Source organism: Danio rerio, chromosome 3 (genome assembly GCF_052040795.2).
Source record: "Danio rerio strain M-AB ecotype USA chromosome 3, GRCz13ab, whole genome shotgun sequence".
NCBI lineage: Eukaryota > Metazoa > Chordata > Actinopteri > Cypriniformes > Danionidae > Danio > Danio rerio.
The window spans coordinates 56,748,545-56,771,406 of record NC_141023.1 but is presented as its reverse complement, the minus strand read 5'-3'; the positions used below and the strand labels follow the sequence as shown (position 1 = coordinate 56,771,406).

Sequence of the window (22,862 nt, the reverse complement as noted above, 5' to 3'; positions counted from 1 at the left end):
ATGCATTATGATGGGTGTTTGTGCTCAAAAGATTTGAATTCACTGACAGCATAGCAAAGCTGACATAATAATAATAGTAGTAGTAGTAATAATAATAATAATAATAATAATAATAATAATAATAATAAACAATAAACTAAACAAAAAACTAAATGTAAAATTATATTATTTTCTTTATTTACATAATTTGAATATTTATAAACATTATAAGAAAATTTGCATGATGGGCATTTGTGTTATTTTTTAGTAATAATAATGATAATAATAATACCAATAATAATATAATAATAATAATTATTATTATTATTATTATTATTATTATTATTATTATTATTATTATTATTATTAATGTTTTTCATATTGTTGTTAATGATAATGGTGATGATGATAATGATAATAATGTTGTCAGGCTATATATAATTATATAATTATACATAATAAAGAAGAATTGTCGAATTCATTAAATTTGGTAGGCATTCATTTTGGTTTATTCTGCTGTGGCCACCCCTGATTAAGAAAAGGACTAAGCCAGAAGAAAATGAATAATGAATGAATGAATAATTTTTGTATATATTTTAAAATTCATAAGTAATATAACATTTTAAATGTTAATAAGACAACTATTATTATTTACAATTTATGTAAATTGTTGGTTCAGGGCTAGGCTATAAACAAACATGCAATAATGACAATGCAAACTGGATTTTATTAGATTATTTTGGAGTTTCTACCATAGTGCCATACAAAATTAAAATGACACAAGGAAGGACATCAAACTCTCTGAAACAAGAGTCAGACCTCCTTCGTACATATTCAGTCGATACGTTTGTAGTAAAATACAAAACAGATACCAATACTAACTGTTTCCTTTGTAAGCAACACCCAGAGTCTCTAGTTTACTTATTCTGGCAATGCAGATACTCTAATTTGCGTTGGAAAGACTTTTCCCTTTTTATAATTAAGAACATTAATTAAGACTTTTCCTTACTGTGGGAAAATGTTTTATTTGGTTTTGTTAATTGGAAAACAGGGACTTCAACATAAAAATAAAAGGTATTTTTTTTTATCTTTTTATTTCACAATCAAAATTGTATATACATAAATATAAATTTACAAAACTTTTTTCTAACTTTATTATATCAAAAGTTAAAACTAATAAAGAATGTAATAAATGTAACAAAGAAGTTTTTACTTTAAAAACAAAAACTGAAATTTGTAAATTATATAATTCATTGTACAATAATATATCCCTTGCGTATTCATTCATAAATTTTCTTTTCGGCTTGTCCCTTTATTAATCAAGGGTCGCCATAGCAGAATGAACCACCAACTTATCCAGCATATGTTTTACACAGCGGATGCCCTTCCAGCTGCAAACTATCACTGGCAAATAAATACAAATAAACTATTCACTTACATACACTACGGGCAATTTAGCTTACCCAAATTCACCAATACGCAAATCTTTGGACTTGTGGGGGAAACCGGAGCACCCGAAGGAAACCCACGACAACACGGGGAGAATGCAAACTCCACACAGAAATGCCAACTGATTCGAACCAGTGTTCTTCTTGCTATGAGGCGAAAGCGCTACCCACTGCGATACCCCTTATTTATTTATATACTATTTATTTATTTTATACTGAACTGTGTTTATTGTCTCGCATTGTTTATAAAAAAAACAAAAGAAAAAAAAGACAATCCAACTGATAATTTTTAGTGAACAAAGAGTCGAATCCCTGCGATGAATCTTCCTACAGTCATGAGTGCTCTTGTTTAGTACTCGGTTTGTGGTCTGTCGACCTCTAGTGGTCATGTTGTGACATTCCTGGTCAAACTGAAAGTAATATTCCTCTGTATAACGCTAAGGAAACGGTACAGCACTAAAGGAGCTCTAGTGTTTTTGTATTTGACACCTAAACAGAAGCACACGCCTGAAAAATGAGTCGAATGCACGAAGAAGTGGAGGTACGGTATTTATTACTCTGGTAAACATACAGCTGAATGGCGTACGCTATTTGATACAATATGAAATGCTATCAAAGGAAGTACAGTGCAGTAACTTCCTTACCAGTCCTATATTTGATACAGGCTAAAAACAGATTGACACCTTTGCTGTTAGATATCTAATTTCTCTTTATTTGATATATCTACAGGGCGACAACCTTGAGTATTAAAAGCAGACATAACGAAGCTGATTTTTCAATAAACATAAATACATGTCAATTGTTTTTGTTCTCTTGATTTAGTTGGAAAAAAGTGTGAGGCGACTGAGAGAGAAGTTTCATGGACTAATAGAAATCGACACGGCTGTGCTGCTTATGCGACGATATGTGAAAAACCATCGTATGGTTGCAATGTGGATCGCCCTGATGGCAGATAATGACAGGGGTAAAGTGCAACCATTTTATCGCAACAAAACATGTCGTATAAGTCTGTTTTCTTTGTCATGTCAATGCCTTTTCCATTTATTCAAGTTATTTTGAATTTTTTAACTGCTATATCTTTTATATGTAGAGCTGGACGAGGAAGACCAGGCAGCTTTGAATAATGACCCAGTAGCTAAGGTGGTATTATTATTATTCAGGTGACAGAAAGCACTTTATGCAAACTTTGGAAAGAGAGCACACCTTAAATGCTTGTTTCTTATTTAATGCAATGGATTTTAAATAAGCACTGCTTGTATTGGGTTAATTGATGAACACATTTTCTGCTTTCATACAGAACGTGATTATGAAACTCAAAGCTGAAGAACAACAACAGGTAATGTCCCAACAATCTCTTAAAGAGACAGTTTCATTAAAAGATTTTATTTTTGTTTACTCACCCTCAGGCCATTTAACAAGTAGGGGGAGAGCGAGGCACAAAATAACACTTTTTGGTTTGGGTCAAAAAATGAACAAAGATATGGGGTTAGACAAACTGTATTTTTTTACCAACCACACTCAAGCCTTTCATACAAATGAGCACTGGTTGTATGATCGCAGGACCTATGGTTTCTGTGCAGTATTGTGAAAGTGCCAGGAGTATAAATGTTTCCATTTACCTCACCTACAAGGCAAGTTGTAACAGACAGAGGGTTAGCTGTAACACGTGCTTTAAAAGCCGGATTTCAAACAATTAAATTATATTTCGTTTACTTTAAATGGTCTATTTCCTCAGTACTTAACTAAGATTTTTTTTTCTAAATAGGGGCTAGGGCAGTGGTTCCCAACCTTTTTCTTAGGGCCCCCCACATATATATATATATAGTATGTGTGTGTTTGTGTAATATTAATATATAATATGTATAGAAAATATAAAATAATCAGTTTTAACTTGTCTTGGCCTTCAATAAAACCAAAATTTAGGTAGGCTTTGACATTCTGTCTAATCTTTTTCTTCGCCTCTGAAGAATCACTGCATTTACGTTTCTCTGCCATTTTTGTTTTGATTTTGCCTTTACGAGAAGTTGGACAACCACATTGCGCAAGTGAGCAAAATTTAAATAATTATTTAAAGTTATTTATTTTAATTATTTTTACTATTATGTAGGAATTTTAAGCATGTGTTTTGATTTTTTTTGGTACTTAAAAATACATATATAATAGTAGGGCTGCTCTATATTGGGAAAAATCATAATCACAATTATTTTGGTCATAACTGTAATCACGATTATTCAAAACGATTATCAGTTAAAGTCAAAATTATTAGCGCTCCTGAGAATTTTTTTTAAATAAATATTTCCCAAATTATGTTTAACAGAGCAAGGAATTTTAACAGTATTTCCTCTAATATTTTTCTTCTAGGCTTATTTGTTTTATTTTAGCTAGAATAAAAGCAAGTTTAAATATTTTGAAACCTATTTTAAGGTCAATATTATTAGCCCCCTTAAGCAATAAATATTTTTGATTGTCAGCAGAAGAAACTACTGTTATACAATGACTTGCCTAATTACCCTAATTAAGCATTTGAACTACACTTTAATCTGAATGCTTGTATTTAGAAAAATATCTAGAAAAATATTATGTACTGTCATCATAGCACATATAAAAGAAATCAGTAATTAGAAATGAGATATCAAAACTATTACGTTCAGAAAAAAAAACATAAAACAGAAATTGGGCAGGAAAAGTTAATATTCAGCTAATATTCAGGAGGGCTAATAATTCTGACTTCTTCTGCTAATAATTCTGTTTAGACATACAGTACATACAGTTATTTTCCACCCTGCAAAGGAAAGAGAAATAAATACAATTAAATAAAAATATGAAACAAACTGTGCTTTAAGCATCTTCACTGTAAGAAAAACATTTTAGCTACAGCAGTCCTTCAGTCAAGAGCAGCGGGGGTTTTCTCGTTATGTTTGTTTAATAATGATAAAAACAGGCGGCAGAAGGATTATAGCGCGCTGTCTCTTTAATGGTTTCTCTTTCACGTCTTTTGATTCTCAACTCGTTTGTTTATTACACAAATGAGGGCTAATATAAATAATCAAGAAACACCGCGTTTTGACACCTATTTGACCATTAAAGCGCTCACGTTAATGACTTTAGATGTCTGCGCTCCTCTGCTCGTCTCAGTGTGCAAATGAGAGCGAATGTTGCACACACACATTCGCGCTTTTAAGAGCAACGCGTGCACAACTGGAAAGGGGGCGGTATATGATGCATATAATCGTTTATCTTGACTAATGCTTTTTTATAATCGTTTTAAATCGAAATCAAATTTTCGATTAATTGTACAGCCCTATATAATAGTGGAGCATTTTTATGCCTTTTTCTACCTCAATACTTATCCTCTCCCGCGCCCCCTTGGACCCCAGGTTGGGAACCACTGGGCTAGGGGATGGCCACCGATTTGGCATCGTACGATGTCTAATGTGAAACATCACGATGAACGATGACATCGTCGTCATAGGCGGCGGTTAATTAATTATTTATAAATAATTAATTAGGTCATGGCGAAGCAGTGGCGTAGTAGGTAGTGCTGTTGCCTCACAGCAAGAAGGTCGCTGGTTCGAACCTTGGCTCAGTTGGCGTTCTGTTTTGAGTTTGCATGTTCTCCCTGCGTTCGCGTGGGTTTCCTCCAGGTGCTCCGGTTTCCCCCACAGTCCAAAGACATGCGGTACAGGTGAATTGGGTAGGCTAAATTGTCCGTAGTGTAAGAGTATGTGTATGTGTGTGTGGTTGTTTCCCAGAGATGGATCATGGCTGAAAGGGCATCTGCTGCATAAAAACGTGCTGGATAAGTTGGCGGTTCATTCTGCTGTGGATTAATAAAGGGACTAAGCAGACAAGAAAATTAATGAATGAATAATTAGTTCATAACAAATTAATTATTTTCAGCCTACCGTTTTAACTACCTGACCTGCATGGTCTTTGTTTTTTCCATGACCAAATCATAAATAAATAAGCTACACACAAATTACCACCTGTCAATCACTTTTTCTGCAGGAGTCTTGCATGAATAGGCAGAGTGATCTGTGTTGGTATAATGACGTCGACAAACTTGGTTGGTGAAAAAGGTGCAAAACTAACAGGAACCAACCAACAGTATCTGAAGTTTTCGCTAAAATTACTAAGTACAAGCGTGAAAGTGAAAGATTGCAGCAGCGTACTTTACCTGATACGTTTACAGGTTACCTGATAGATTCAAAAGACTGAAGAGTTGTTATATAGGGACAAGATTAATTAAGTATCACCTATAAGAACTATAGTTAGACCTGATCCAGCAGTACATCCTTGATAAACTTTCCGACATGCACTGCTCTCCGGGGTTTTGTGCTCAAAGCACCCGCTGACTGCTGGAGCTCAGACGGGCGAGTACCCTGCAGCATATGCCAGAGTGTGTGTGTTTGTGTTTTCACATGATGTGTGTTTTCAATCCAATATTTGGGCAAATCGCGTGCTTACATTAGAAATAACAAATTTGCATGCGCAAAAGACCAATAAGTGATTGCTTAGTTAATAGCCTCAGCCATAGTTAATCCAGTGTATTAGCCTCGGTGTACAAGTTCAGAACTACAAACTAGCGCACAGTTGGCGTAACTTTGTTTAGTTGCAGTATTTTTTTTTCATGGAAAAACACGGTTGTTGAGGAGCCTTTATGATTAATTAACCGTGACAAATTAAATTGCGGTTATAAGTGAAATTGATTAATAAATGCATCCCTAAACACAACAACATTTACCGTACATACTTTCACAGATTTTTTAAAATAAAAAAATTGAGTATAATAAAAAATACTTTTATGCTGCAAAAATGTTTTTCCTGGGTTTCTCATCAAAATTTATTTTTCAATAACTGGCAAGAAGACGTTTGCCGACACTGGTGAAAACCTCGAAAGCATGCCATGGTTAACCCTGAGGAAATACCTTAAAACTTAGTCTTACATTTTACCCCGCGTTACTTTGGGCCCCGTACTCCCCTAGGTGAGATTTTTTTCCCTTCCAGAAGCTGGCAATTTCTACATTTTAATCTCACATATTGCCTGTACTTAACAATTTAATAGGCATCATACTCACAGGGTCGACCCTTTATCCATAGGTTATCATCAGCGTGTGAATTATACATTGACAATCAGAGTGGTCAGTACTGTTTTTCAGTAGCAGTTTAGTAATACACGCTTCAGTGAATCAAATTTATGAATGTATTTAAATTTCTTCGAATTTATTAATAAAATGGGCATCACCGATGTGCAGTGGGTAGCATGATCGCCTCACAGCAAGAAGGTCACTGGTTCAAGCCCCGGCTGGGTCAGTTGGCATTTCTGTGTGGAGTTTGCATGGTCTCCCTGTGTTTGTGTGGGTTTCCTCCGGGTGCTCCAGTTTTCCCCATAGTCCAAAGACATGTGGTATAGGTGAATGGAATAAGCTAAATTGGCCGTAGTGTATGAATGTGAATGGGAGTGTATGGGTGTTTCCCGGTGATGGATTGCAGCTGGAAGGTCATCCACTGTATAAAACATATGCTGAATAAGTTGGCGGTTCATTCCGATGTGTCGACCCCTGATTAATAAAGGGACTAAGCCAAAAAGAAAGTGATAGAATTAATGTTTTCAGTATTTTGAGGGTTATTTAGTAACAATTTTAGAGGCTACTGTAGGTTAAACTATACAAATTGTGCGTCTAAATTTTTTTTTTTTTTTAGGCTACATGCAGATACAAACTTCTATTTTACAAAATATGTGTCTATCGGTGCTCTAGAACGCCAAGTTTCAGACAGTTGGATTGTATTTGTCCTAGCATTGGTTGGCTCGATTATCCATTCACAATAATATAAACCTTTGAGGCGCTCAAATGTAAATTTATATTATACAATTTAAATTATTAATATTTAAGATATAGATCAGAGAAAGCTATTTCTTACTTTTAAACAACTGACCCCCCATAGATTTTGTTCTGATGTCCTCACGGGGAAGATTAAGTGTAATGTAATGTAATGTGTATTTAAATAGTGCATTTATTGTGTTTGGCCCTACAGCCAAAGCACTTCACAGTCATTGGGGGCATTTTCAACAGCACCACCAGCATGCAGCATCCATGTGGATGATGTGAGGGCAGCCACAGATCAACGACGCCAGTGCGCTCACCACACACCAGCAATTGGTGGAGTGGAGAGAAAGTGATAGAGCTAGTTCGGTGGATGGGGGTGATTGGGAGGCTATAATGGTTATATAAATGGTATATATAAAGGCCAAAGGGTAGAATTTGGACAGGACTCCAGGGTTAAACCCCTACTATTTTTTTCGAAGGACATCCTGGGATTTTTAATGACCACAAACAGTCAGGACCTCAGTTTAACATCTCATTTGAAAGACGGCGCCTACTGACAGTATAGTGTCCCTTTAAGTATACTAGGGCAGTCAATCCCCCCAAACGGCCCAGTAATTCGCACCCTGCTTATCCTTATTTTTACATATTTTAATTGCTTATTACTATTTATAAGAGAAGTGTAAGTATATTATTCAATCCAAGATGTGAGCCAAAAATTTATTTTCAAGAAGTGCACCTTAAAGGGTTAAAGGGATAGTTCACAGAAAAGGAAAATTCTCCAATCTTTGACACACTCCAAAATTACTTTTGCTGCTTGTTCAAACTACCTAGCCTATTTAAAATGAGCAGAAACAACACAATTCTTAGGGGCAGATCACTTGAATGTGCATTTGCGTTCCAAAAAAGCGATGCGCACCGCACTGCTAGGCAACGACTGAATCAGCTGGATATTTTGCGAGAGCAATGCTGTTGATATTAATATAACTCTAATTCATTCATTCATTCATTTTCTTGTCGGCGTAGTCCCTTTATTGATCCGGGGTCGCCACAGTGGAATGAACCACCAACTTATCCAGCAAGTTTTTACACAGCGGATGCCCTTCCAGCCGCAACCCATCTCTGGGAAACATCCACACACACAGTCATTCACACTCATACACTACGGACAATTTAGCCTACCCAATTCACCTGTACCGCATGTCTTTGGACTGTGGGGGAAACCGGAGGAAACCCACGCGAATGCAGGGAGAACATGCAAACTCTACACAGAAACGCCAACTGAGCCGAGGATCGAAACAGCGACCTTCTTGCTGTGAGGCGAACGTGCTACCCACTGCGCCACTGCATCGCCTATAACTCTAAAATCTAAAAATATTGTGATATTCAAGATTTGTGAAGTCATACAGCTCCAGATAACAGCAACCACAAGTCTCTCCTCCATCTTCAAAAGTCTCCCTTGTTGTCTTGACAACATAAACACTGCAGGCACCTCAACGGAAACCCAGCCTCTGCTTTCATTTGATTAGAAAATGAAAAAAACGCGAGTGACGTAACACGCTTTTTCCACTCCGAGTTGACTTTTTTCAAGGGAGAGCGCACAGCGTGCAAGGGCAAAAACGCAAGGCAACGCAGGCAGTTAAAAAGCAAGGCACACATGGCACATAAGCAGTGTGCAACACGCTCGCGGCCATTAGTAAACCATTCAAAAAAGGCGCCTCTCAATGCATAAAGCACATTCTTTGTGATCGGCCCCTTAAAGTGTTTTTGGTGATAACTTAATTATTTTTGGTAAAATCCACTTAAATTGGTAAAAACTAACAAGTTAACTTCATTTCTTCATGTTGTGTCAACACATATCGATTGTGTGGAACCCAGCATTTTTAACAGTGCATCCTCAGCTCGTCTTAAACTAGTTTTCTTTTGTTCTGTTGATCACAAAAGATGATATTATGATGAATGTTGGAAACCAGTAACCTCTGGCTTGTACAGTACTTGTTTTTATTATCAGGATGGTCAATGGTTTCCGACATTCTTCATTCTTCTAATCTTCTTTTGTGTTCAACAGAAACTCAAACAAGTTTGGAACAAGTGAAGGTTGAGTAAATAATGACTGAATTTTCACTTTTTGGTTGAACTATTCCTTTTACAAAGCGTAAATATCCTTGTATGTAAATGTAAATATAAATATGTCTTGTTACATGATTTCTGAAAACAAAAGTAGAAGGTATTGCTGTTTACCTTACAGTTTTTTAATTGTATAATGGTGATAGTCAAGATGTGGTCATCAAAAATTTATAGGAGGAGAAACATGCCAAGTCATCGTCCTCTGGATCCAGTGGTGCAGGACCATCCGCAAAAGTAAGATGTTGTTTTCAGTGTATGAACATCTACAGGATGAATAAATCATTGCATTACATTGTAGTATTTATGCATGACTCAAATTCCCCTTCTTTCTCAGGCAAAGAAACAACCAAGTGATGACCGGGATATAACGGTTAGTTGCTTTACATTATGTACTTAGTTTTAAACCCTGCCACAGTTGATATTGCAGTACTGTATGAGCATTGTGGACTAACATGCACAGACATGCTTGCAGGAGCTTGGGACGCGTCTAAGAGTTCTGCCATCAACAATGGAAAACAAGCGAATGTTTGACCAGGCGCAGGCAAACCAGATCCCGTCAGACACACATCAGTTTGCCTGTGAGTCATGTGACAGGGATTGGTGGCGACGTGTGCCCCAGAGGAAAAGGGTAAGATGTTGGACCACACCCTTAAAAACTCAAATCAGGCTCAGTTAAATCAAGGGCTGTGCTGGTGAATGTCAGAGGTTTGAAGTGGGATAGTAAATAAATGAAAATCTGCAGTCAGTTCCATCAGGCCATCAAAAATGAGGGTCTTTTTGTCTTTAGTAGAACATTAAAGATCTCATGAAATCTAAACGAAATTTGGTATGTGGGATTAAGGCATAGGGACATAGCGATGAGCCCTTCTGAATAGAACAAACTGCTCAACACTAAACAACTTCTCTGTGCAAAGGATTAAGACAGCCAAAAAGTGGCTATGTTTACATGGACATGAGTTATCAAGTTATTTGCCTCAATATGAATAAAACAATAATATGATTAATATTATTGTTGGCCGGCAGCTAGCTCTCTGCAACTATCACATGGTCGCCCACTGAAGCTATGCAGGGCCATGCCCGGTCAGTACCTGGATGGGAGACCACATGGGACAGCTAGGTGGCTGTCAGAAGTGGTGTTAGTGAGGCCAGCAGGGGGCGCCCAACCTGTGGTCTGCGAGGGTCTTAATGCCCCAGGACATTGATGAAGACTCTATACTGCTCAGTGAGCGCCGTCTTTCGGATGAGACATTAAAGCGAGGTCCGGACTCTCTGTGGTTGTTAAAAATTCCAGGATGTCCTTCAATAAAAGAGTAGGGGTTTAACCCCGGCATCCTGGTCAAATTTGCCGACTATCCTCTGTCCATCATGGCCCTATATCATAATTGGCTTCATTACTCATTCATTAGTCTCCTCTCCACCAATCAGCTGGTGTGTGGTCTGACGCAATATGGCTGTCGTCGCATCATCCAGGTGGATGTTACACACTGGTGGTGGATGAGGAGATTGCCCCCTATTGTGTAAAGCACTTTGAGTATCTAGCGCTATATAAATTTAAGGAATTATTATTATTATTATTGAGGTGTTTACATGAGTTCCTTTCATGATTCTGTTTTACATGTTACAACACATAACTGGATTAGCTTCATTGCGTTCATCTGGGTACATTTTTTTCATGCCCCCATGACAAACAAGATATTGGATGCGACTAAACTGCTGGAAGAGTGTAGTTTTAATGGAATTTGATACCGCATGCCATGTGGAGGAAAAAGCTTCACGGTGTGTGTGTCTGTGATCCTTTACTGACTCGGTAGGTGCAGAGAATAGTCACATACTGTCACAAAATGCAGCAAAAACCCTACACGACAGTAATAGTTTGATTGCGGTGTTTACATGTCTGTACTGCACGTCAATAATGTAACTAAAATCGACGTACTCCACATGTCTTAATTCGATTTCTCTTTAGTTCGATTATGACTTTAACCGTGTTGTGAAATCTACTCATGAACCTTCCTCGTTTGACCACCAGAGGGAGCCATCGCCTGAGTTCTAATTTCCCCAATGCTCAACTGGGATTGATTACATACAGCTGAAACCAATTTCAGACTCTCTATATATACGCACACATCCTTCACTCGGTGCGAAGTTTTGATTAGCCCCGGCCATCATCTCTGAGCGTTACCCTGTTGATTATTGCCTATCTGTGTATTGACCTGGACTGTCTTACCGTTTCCGAAGCTATCTGCCTGCCCTGACCACTGCATAGTTATATCGATTCCATCTGCCAGCCGCCTGCCCCTAATCTCCGCCTGTCTCTCGTTAAAGATTACTCTCTCCTAACCTCGACCCACGCCTGCTCTTCGACTATACTACTGGAAAGTTCCTATTTAATCTGATATTAAATGAGTTTCCACCTGTGAGTTATTACTGTTATTAAAGTGTGCATATGGATCCAGAAATGTCTGATGAATCATTACAAATCGGATTAATCAAAAATAAAACATTTCATGAAACTCCAAAGAAATGTGGATAGCGCAGTGACCCAATGATGTTAATTGAACTATGTGCTATAACATGTAAAACGGAATCATGAAAGGAACATTCAAAAAGCAACTCGTTTAAACGCCGTAATCTTTTTATTGTCTTAATTAGTTTAAGGCAAATAATTTGATTACTAATGTGCATGTAAAGCCACCGTCTATCAGTTGTACCTTTCAAAACCCTTCTTTCGAAGTAGCCAGTTTTAAGCACTTCGGTTTGTAACGACACTTCATTATGGCGGCCATGATACATCCTGCTTGGAATGCATTGCCAGTTTGCTGTAAGGTTGTCTAAAATTTGGATTTAGAAAATATATGCATTCAAAACGTGCACTCTCTCACTTGTTCCAATATGGATCCACCATTGTGATGACCTCACAATGCAGCTTCTCTTGAAATTTTCTGCCCAATCAAATGGCCTCTATAATTTGAAGCGACTCGTTCCTACTTTCAAACAAATGCTAAAGCTGCAGTTCACATGGACTACAAATGTATTGGACCCACAATTTTGGACTCTCAATTTTACACAGAATGCTTATGAAGATGAAGGTAACTTTTTTTCTTCATTAGAACAATAAAGAAGATTTTTGGCTACATCTGTGGTCCTTGGTGATTCATATTATCCAAGTCAACCCACCAAACAACTTTGTGTTTATTAGACATCTAATATACAGGGGTTTGGACAATGAAACTAATACACTGGCCAATTTAGTGTTGGATGTTTCATGGCTAAATTTGACCAGCATGTGACCAAGACAGCAAGTGTTGGTGATGTATCAAGAGCTACAGTATCCAGGGTAATGTCAGCAAGCTGCCAAGAAGGATGAACCACATCCAACAGGAGTAACTGAGGACAAAAGAGGAATCTGTCTGAAAGGGATTGTATTCAAAAAACATAAAACCACAGCTGCCAACTCCCAACTCACTGCAGATTTAAATGTGCATCTCAACTTTACTGTTTCCACCAAAACTGTTCATTGGGAGCTCCACAGGGTCAATATACATGGCTGCTTGCTATAGCCCAGGGGTGCTCAATCCTGTTCCTGGAGATCTACCTTCCTGCAGATTTCAGTTGCAACCTAACACACCTGACTGTAATTATCACGTGGTGTTCAGGTCCTAATTAATTGGTTCAGGTGTGTTTGATATGGGTAGCAACTAAAATCTGCAGGAAGGTAGATCTCCAGGAACAGGATTGAGTACCCCTGTTATAGCCTAACATTTGGTGATTTGTGCCAATGCCAAATGTCAGTTTCAGTGGTGCCAGTTTTGAAAACCTTGGGCTGTGGACAAGGTGAAACATGTATTGCTCTGTGATGAGTCCACCTTCACAGTCAGTCCCACATTCGGGAGAGTTACATTGTGGAGACTCCCCAAAGAAGTGCGCCATCCAGACTGTTGCATGCACAGAGTGAAGCAGAGAGGACTACTGATGAATTGGGCTGCAATATCATGGCATTTCCTAGGCCCAGTGCTAGAATGGGTGCATTACTGCCAAGGACTACCAAACCATTCTGGTGGAAAATGTGCACCCAATGGTTCAGACATTGTATCCTGAAGCAAGACAGCAAGACTGGTGGCAGATTGGTTTAATAAACATGAACGTGAAGTTAAACATCTTCCATGGCCTGCACAGCCATCAGAACCAAATATTATTGAGCCTCTTTGGGGTGTTTTGGTGGAGTGAGTTAGAAAACGTTTCCTTCACCAGCATCATGTAGTGACCTAGCCACTGTTCTGCAAGAAGATAGCCCAAAGTCCCTCTGGTCACAGTACAGGACACTTTCCAAGATGAATTAGTGCTGTATTGGCCACAAAAAGGATATGGCTAAAAATCTTTAATGTTCTACTAAACAAAAAATACCTACATCTTTGATGACCAAAGGGAATGTAAATTAGCAACAGATTTAAATAGTCAATGTCGTGTGAACTCTCCCATTCATTTAAATTGGAAAGCAATACAAAATGTTCAGGATTCTTCTATGTGACCTGTTGTCAGGTGTCACGCTGTCACAGATGCAAAAAGAAGTACGACCCTGTGCCACCTGACAGAATGTGGGGTATAGCGGAGTTTACCTGCCCAAACTGCACTCGAAACTTCAAGTAAGACTTTACCGTTAATTGTGGAATAATGTATAGCAGTGGTCAGCAAAGCAGCCCACCTGCAATAACTTGGATTATTTTGATAGCAATACACTGACACTTATTTTGATAGTAGATAAGAAACACTTGCTTTTCATTCACTAAAATAGCTAGGATGTATGCATATTGCCTCTATTCTTTTTTGTGTGACCAGGCAAACATCACTCGTTATACCATGTAATAGCATATCTCCAGCATGCAAACAATTTTTTTTAAATGTATTTTAGCACGTGATGATGCCAAGAAACTATTCTAATAAATTATTATAGTGTAAAAGCAGCCTGCTTTAAAATAAGTTAGGCTCCATTATGTAACATGTTAATTATTATGATACATTAATGATCTATTATACACAATATGGAAAGAGCAAAAACAATTTTTTTAAAAGCAAAACTCTACACTATATCTACACTCTATATCTTACAGAAATAAAGGTACAAGAGCTGTCAGAGGGGTGATATCTTTTCAAAGGGTACACATTTGTACTTAAAGGGTCCATACTGGTACCTCAGAAGTATATACAGCATTAGTACGTACAAATTTTAAAAGGAACTCTTTTGTATACTAATATTTACCCTTGGGGTATTAATATGGACCTTTCAGGTACAAATTTGTACCTTTTGAAAAGCTACCACCCCAGTGACAACTCGCATACCTTTATTTCTGAGAGTGTAGGATGCCATTTATTAGCTCATTCGAGTCCTCATTGTTAATGTATTTGTATCCGTGCCGCATCTTCCATGTGTGCTTTAGCAAGGCAGTCTGGATTGCAAGTTGGTAACTGAAGATACTTGCCAACTTAGGTGTCTCTATGCTGCTTTATTAATTTATCCAGTGTAAAATCTATACACAGCCATGTGGCTTTTTGTAATGACTGTCCTACTAGGACTAATAGTGCACGGCCAGTTACAAAAGACATGGTAACAGTCTGTCACAAGCAAAACTAGTTGCATTATTTATCAATTCATTTCTTAAAGCAACATTAAATGTAACTATTGCTAGTGGCTCCCCCTTGTGGTTGATATAATTGTCTGCTACCGGCTGAGTTCAAAACAGTGTTGCCAACTTAGCAATTCTGTTGCTAGATTTAGTATCTTTTCGTACTATCCTACCAACAAATTTAGAAATTTTTAAAATTCATGTGGCTACTTTTAGCAATTTTTTAAAAAGTGACTCAAAAGAACAGCGGCTGCAGGCTTCACTCAGCTAGCTCAGATTGTTTTTCATAACTGTTAATTTACTGATATTTGTTAACATGTATAATGTTTGGTATTTAGGTAGCAATAAACTTCAATAGTGCAATAATTGTCGTCACTGTCACAAATGCGTCAAATTCACAAGTTAAAAAGATACACAAGCTGTGATCGCTTAAATTTTAAAACAATATAGCTGTGTTATATTTAAAACATTTTTTAAAAATCTTATCAATAAGTATTTGCATTACTTTTACAAATAGTCAACTATATTTTTCATACAAATCTAAATTGACGTAAAAATAATGTTTCAAATAATTTTTTTGCTGAGATGGCCAGTCTGTTTGAAAAAACATTAGTTATTTTGTAAACTACATAAAGATGTAGTTTTGAGTTGCGATTACGAAATGACATCATGGAGTAAAGTAATATGTTAATAAGTACCTATTTATTGTGCATCTTGATGTAATGTTTTAATTTATTATAATATAATATAATATAATATAATATTTATTATAATATAATATAATATAATACACGGCGCCTCAGAGATTAGATACATTTTTTTTTTTTATTGGAATAACAACAGGCCATTACAACAAATAGAAACATAAAAAACTGACAGAAGTATAGTACAAGCAATACAAGTATTACTTTTTGCATCAAGAGAAATGTAACAATTTTGAAATAAATTTAAAAAGGTACAGTAAAAGAAAGACAAATAGAGAGAAAAAGAAAAGAGTAGATACATTTATTGTATTTTATTTATTTGTATAGTTTTTATAGCGCTTTTCGCAATAATTATTGTTTCAAAGCAGCTTTACAAAAGGTACACACTATTATATTAGTCAAATTCGATAAAGTTGAGGATATTAGTTACCATAACTTTATTAGTTACTAATAACTTTAAATAATAATTAATAGCTGTTAATAGTTGTTATTTTATATATATAGTAAACCTGCGGTTACATAGTACAAAGGTGATTTTTATGTGTACGTATTCAAAAAAGTGCATTTGTGTATTAAGAGTATGTGTTGCCTTTAAAGTCTTCAATGGTTAGCTTCATCTCTTCACAGGTATTGAATTTTAACTCGGAATGGGCATTACCAGGTGGAAATAAAAAAAAAAGAAAATATTTTGCGTAGTTGCTAATGTATAATGTTGTATAATGTATTTGAACAAGAGATATTAAATGTTAAGTTTATCTAAATTTTCCTGTCCTTTCATTTTGAAGCATTGTAGATTAATTTCAATTTAGTGGAATGTTAAATAAATCTAAACTATAAGATGGTATAGAAAGTTTGAAGTCTTTTATTTTCTGTCTGAAGCCTTTTATTTTATCACTGAAGAAAAAAAACATGTTGTCATCAATTCCAGACACACACGCACTCCACTAGTCTTTAAAGGGAAAAGCGCCCTCATGTTTCATCACAAATCCGACACTTCATATTTGGTATTATGTTGTTACCAACAGGCAAAAGATTCGGATTAACGGCAAAACGACTCTAGAGTGCTACGGTTCTCAATATAATATTATACTGTACAGTACGACCTCAAAAGTTCAATACACACTTGTGAATTACGGTTTTCTCGGTTTTGTGTTTAAATAATTTATATGCGTTTTACATCTCCCCGAATTGACTGTGTGTGCCTGTAAGTCCATGAGCTGAGATGAGGAAACTCCTCCCCGCTATTAAACATCCAATCACTAGGCTCTAAAGTTAGGGGGCACTTGACCATCATTCCACACTTGTCAGATACTACATGATGATGTCACTGATACGCAAATTAGTGTGTGACATCATCTGGCAACATTTAGCTACTTCTAAGACAGGCTTTAGCTACTTTTCATTGAAAATAGTTGGCAACACTGGTTCAAAAACCTCATTTGGAAATTATGACCTCATAATGTCCTCATAGCCTCTACATAGCGCTTTAAAATAACAGAGCCTCTTTATTTGAGAAACTATTTAGATGCCACAGAGTGTGAGACAAGGTCGTCTGATATTGTTCTCTCTTTGGTTTCTTTGTTTTGGTTTCTGGCTCCGTCATGTCAGTGGTTTTGAGACTAGCACGCTTTATCTTATAATTAGCTGTTGGCTAACTCCACCTAAGCCACAAGTAACAAATGTGACATATACTGTAAAAAAAGATTGCACTGTCCAATCATTATATTCAACATTTCTACATGTGTATGGTTACACTGGCTGTGGAGGGGTATTGAGCAAGGGGTGGTGGTTGTGTGTGGTGACCCAAGTATTCAAAGTTGCAAGTGTAGTGTTAGGCAACAAGAGGCTGGTCTGATTAGCATCTAGCTAATTTTAGAGTCATTATTTTATGCATGTTATTTAATTGTATATATATGTATATATATGTATATATATATATATATATATATATATATATATATATATATATATATATATATATATATATATATATATATATATATATATATATATGCTAAATACATTCTGACCCCTGATGTACAGCGTTTTTATTCAGTTTTAAATGGCAGAAACGGTGGCTCAGTGGTTAGCACTGTTGCCTCACAGCAAGAAGGTCACTGTTTCAAGTCCAGGCTAAGTCAGTTGGCATTTCTCTGTGAAGTTTACATTCATGTATGGATGTTTCCTAGTACTGGGTTGCAGCTGATATTGTATTTGCTGTGTAAAACATAAGGTGGATAAGTTGGCGGTTCATTCCGCTGTGGTGTCCCCCTGATGAATAAAGGGACTAAGCTGAAGGAAAATGAATGAATAAATGGCAGTTATGACAACGTTTTTATGAAAGGGCATTGTGTAATCATTTTATGTTTCTGTTAGGGGTTTTGGACGGATGGATGGACGATCCCCTTGTTATGGCTGTCGCTCAGCCATTTACCCTATGAAGATTCTACCACCAAGAAGGAAAAACATGATGCCTGGGCCGAAACAACGAAACCAGCACAGCTGCTTCGCTGAAGACTGTTATCATCGAATGGGTAATATATTGCTGTTCGTGACAGTGCCCACAAAAATTCTTCTCTCTAGCTTAAGTTGTCAGATCCTAAAAAAGTAATTGTTGGTTTTGTGGACCTGCTTACTTTATGGGCAAAACTTTAATATGTAGCAAAGTTATGTGTCTCCCTGAGGTTAGTGTACTCTCAGTGCTGGGTTGTGGCTGGAAGGGCATCCGCCACATAAAAAACATATGCAAGAGTATGCAAGAGTGCCATTATGGTAAGCAAAATAATCTTATGTCAAAAGAAAAAACAAGATTAATTTGCTTACCCCATTGGAAGATTATTTTGCTTGTTTTAAGGAAAAACTCACTTAATATTGGCATTTTATTTCTCAAAACAAGACAATTTGTTTTGCTTGTCTAGAAAATTCTCCTTAATATAAGAAATTTTAGATATTTAGACTAGAAATAAGACAAAAAATCTAAGCAAGAAAAGCATTTTTTGCAGTGTGGCAACGCCTGTTGAAGCAAGGAATAAGCTAAGGAAGTGTAAAGCTCAAGGGTTTTTTTGTGTCATCGAATGTAGACGAGAGATTCTCAGGAGTGCTTGTAAACATCACATACCTTTGACATACCTGGTAAAAACATCCAGAGTCTATAGGGAAAGTCTTGCTCTACAAGTTACATAGCAAGCCTTTCACATGTTGTAAATATAAAAAATGGCAAAACATAAACATTCGTACATAAAGCATAGTGACCAGCTGCATGTTCGTCTTCCCCAGAGCCCCATGTTCCTGGCACCGAATGCGTTCACCCGCACAGCAGACAGAAAAACAGGAAGCCTCGTGTGGTTTACCCCAGTCCTGCTCACATCAGCAGCGGATCCACTGTCAACACCTGTCTGAGTCAGGGCAGTCTGATAGAAAGCATCAATGAGCTGATTCTAGATGACATTGAAGAAGAGTCCGAGGACGACTCTGACAGCAGCAGCTGAGACCACCGCAGCAGAAAGACCTCAGTGCAGCTGCTGCTGTGAATGATAGCTTTTTGCTAGGATTTCAAATGAACAGGTAACAAATGCGTAAAGGTGTAAGCGGTCAGAATGTCAACATAAGTAATGCAGGTTGAATATGTTTTGTAATATAGTCGAAAATCCAGAAAATAAATTGTAACAGCGAACAGCTGAATTATGAATGGATTAATGCACAGGCTGAGTAATGGTAATGCTACCACAACATGATGCCGGGTGTATGGGAGAGAGAGTGTAACGTGCTCAGCAATTCTAAAAAATAATTCAGCCAACATTAAAGATTCTGTCATCATTTACTCACCCTCAAGTGCTTTTATATTTAAGAGTTTCTCTCTTTAACAAGAAAAGGACAAAAAAGAAGATATTTTGAAGAATGTTGGAAGCCTGTAGCCATTAACATCCATAGTCTTATTTTTATATTGTCTAGTGTAAATGGCTATTATTCATTAAGTATGTATATATACACAGCCACATACTCACCGGGCGCTTTGTTAAGTGCACTTTATTAATACTGGGCTGGACCCCTTTCTGCCCTCAGAACTGCCTTAATCCTTCGTGGCATAGATTCAACAAGGTACTGTACTGTATATATTCCTCAGAGATTTTGGTCATAATAGAATCAAACAGTTTCTGCAGATTTGTCGACTGCACAGCCATGATACAAATCTCCCGTTACACCACATCCCAAAGGTGCTCTATTGGATTGATATCTAGTGACTGTGGTGGCCAATTAAGTACAGTAAACTCATTGTCATGTTTAATAAACCAGCCTGAAATGATTCGCGCTTTATGACATGTCACATTATCCTGCAGAAAGTAGCCATTAGAAGATGGGTACACTGTGGTCATAAAGGGATGGACGTGGCCTGTTTCCTTTCTATCAGCTTGAACAAGTCTGGCCATTCTTCTCTGACCTCTGGCATCAACAAGGCATTTGCGCCCACAGATCTGCCGCTCACTGGATATTTTCTCTTTTTCAGACCATTCTCTGTAAACCCTAGAGATGGTTGTGTGTGAAAATCCCAGTAGATCAGCAGTTTCTGAAATACTCAGACCAGCCTCTCAGGCACCAACAACCATGCCACGTTCAAAGTCACTTAAATCCCCTTTCTTCCCCATTCTGATGTTTGAACAGCAGCAGATCGTATTGACCATGTCTACATGCCTAAATGCATTGTTGCTGCCATGTGATTAGCTGATTAGAAATTTGCATTAATGAGCAGTTGGACTGGTGTACCTAATAAAGTGGCCGGTGTATGTGTATGTATATTATTTAATACGTTATTAAAGTTGTGACATTACAAGAATAATGTGGAAATTAAACTTCTCAAAATTTTGAAAAAGAATGTTTATTAGACAATATTTTCTTTATCGTTAGATAAAGTAGAATTTTACCAAATCATCCACATCCGTTGTATGCATTCTCGCAATCCTATTATTTCCCTGAAAATATTGTTTATAATAAAAGTTTATTGTTAGGATATTTCAACTTTATTCTTGAACCTTTTCAAATTTATTCTTGTAATATTTATACTTAATTCTCACATTTTTGACTTGACTCATAATATTTCTCTTTTATTCTTGTGCAATTTCAACTTCATTCTCAAAATATTATGACTTTAATCTTGTATTTTTAGATCCTTATTTTTACATGACACTAAAACACTGTCGTAAGGGAGAGTAAATGACCACCAGTTTTTTTTTAAATTGTAAACTGTACCCACTGGCATAACAATCAATGTCAACCAATCAGAATCTAGAAACCAGCAGCACCGCCTTGTAATAAGCTCTTGTTTTGCAAAGTCACACATGAATGGCGGAAGGTCGAAACATACTTCATTAAACAAGGAGCAGCCGAGCGTCTCTTTTTGAGTGCAGCATTTAAGGGTGTGAGAATGAATGACTCTATAATAATAGACTATCATGTAAGACTCATGGACAGATTTTAACCCTTGTGAAACCTTATAATTATTTTTTTATTAATATTATTTGTTTTTTGTAATGATTTTGTCTGTCAATTGCATTAATTTCATCTTTCATAAGCATACAATGCATAACAGTGAACTCAGAGACCTTCAGGATAAAAAGTTCTCCACTAAAATAATTTATTTTCATCAATAAAATGTTAAGTTTATTACTGGTATTACTGAGTCTCAGCTGGGTCAGTTGCCATTTCTGTGTAGAGTTTGCATGTTCTTCTCGTGCTCGTGTGGGTTTTCTTTCGGGTGCTTTAGTTTCCCCCACTGTCCAAAGACATTCGCTATTGGTGAATTGAATAAGCTAAATTGACCGTAGTGTATAATCGTGAAGGAGTCTGCATGGGTGTTTCCCAGTACTGGGTTCCAGCTGGAATGGCATCCGCTATGTAAAACATATGCTGGACAAGTTGGCTGTTCTTTCCGCTGTGGTGACCCCAGATTAATAAAGGGAATAAGCTGAAGGAAAACGAATGAGTGATTGTACAATACATTCATGTTAAATCTATCCATTGTTATTATAACTTTCAATCTCCTGAAATGTTTCCAGTTTTATGTGTCCCGGCAGGCATGACCTATGAAATCCTGTGTTTTGAGTTTACACTTTACGCAACTAACGACACACTGGAACTCAAGAAGGTAAAAAAGCAGACCTCTGCAAACATTCACTGTTATGTCAGCTTTACGTAACACACGCGTCATTGGTACACAAATGTAGCATGATGACCTTTAATATTTCCTCAATGTAAAGCTCAGAGACGAAACCAAAGACAAACTGTTAAACCTTCTATTTATATGCCAAAATAAAAAAGATGGATATAGATTAAATGAGCTGACCTTTTTTTTTTCCTTCTTGCTTTTACATCATAACTTTGCGTAATCTTGCCTTTGCATAACAGTATATAATCAGAACAGATGTGAAATTGATTTTTGGTAAAACTTTAGTTTAAGTAATTTCCACTTTTAACTACTGGCTTATTATCTGCTCAATATTAAGATATAATTGGCGGTTTATTAGTAGTCATTAAATTATATAGTACTTAAAGTGACCGGCCACTTTATTAGGTGCACCCGTCCAACTTCCCGTTAACGCAAATTTCTAATCAGCCAATCACATTGCAGCAACTCAATGCATTTACGCATGTAGACATGGTCAAGACGATCTGCTGCAGTACAAACCAGCATCAGAATGGGTAAGAAAAGTGATTTAAGTGACTTTGAATGTGGCATGGTTGTTGGTACCAGACGGGCTGGTCTGAGTATTTAAGAAACTGCTGATCTACTGGGATTTTTATCCACAACCATCACTAGGGTTTACAGAGAATGGTTTGAAACAGAGATAATATCCAGTGAGTGGCAGATTTGTGGGTACTAATGCCTTGTTGATAGAAAGGAAACAGTAACTCAAATATCCACTTGTTACAACCGAGGTCTGCAGAAGAGCATCTCTGAATGCACAACACATCCAACCTTGAAGAGGATGGGCTACAGCAGCAGAGGACCACACTGGGTGCCACTCCTGTCAGCTAAGAACAGGAAACTGAGGCTACAATTCTCACAGGCTCACCAAAACTGGACAATAGAAGATTGGAAAAACGTTGCCTGATCTGATGAGTTGGGATTTCTGCTGCGACATTCGGATGATTGGGTCAGAATTTAGT

At 36.9% G+C, this 22,862-nt stretch overlaps 2 protein-coding genes across 3 annotated transcripts in view; one reads left to right on the top strand and one right to left on the bottom strand.

Annotated features, from left to right (window-relative positions):
• The window catches only part of LOC147846065 (uncharacterized), a 700,063-nt gene that overhangs the window by 477,570 nt on the left and 199,631 nt on the right, over nt 1-22,862 (bottom strand). The window lies entirely within an intron of this gene.
• On the top strand, nt 1,846-21,368 carry shfl (shiftless antiviral inhibitor of ribosomal frameshifting). 2 transcript variants are annotated; one of them, NM_001105527.1, is given in 10 exon segments: nt 1,846-1,968; nt 2,250-2,391; nt 2,518-2,567; nt 2,725-2,763; nt 9,554-9,613; nt 9,714-9,749; nt 9,852-10,007; nt 13,916-14,019; nt 18,078-18,235; nt 18,978-19,374. In NM_001105527.1, coding segments are annotated over 10 exon segments (984 nt in total). In that variant the 5' UTR covers nt 1,846-1,941; the 3' UTR covers nt 19,190-19,374.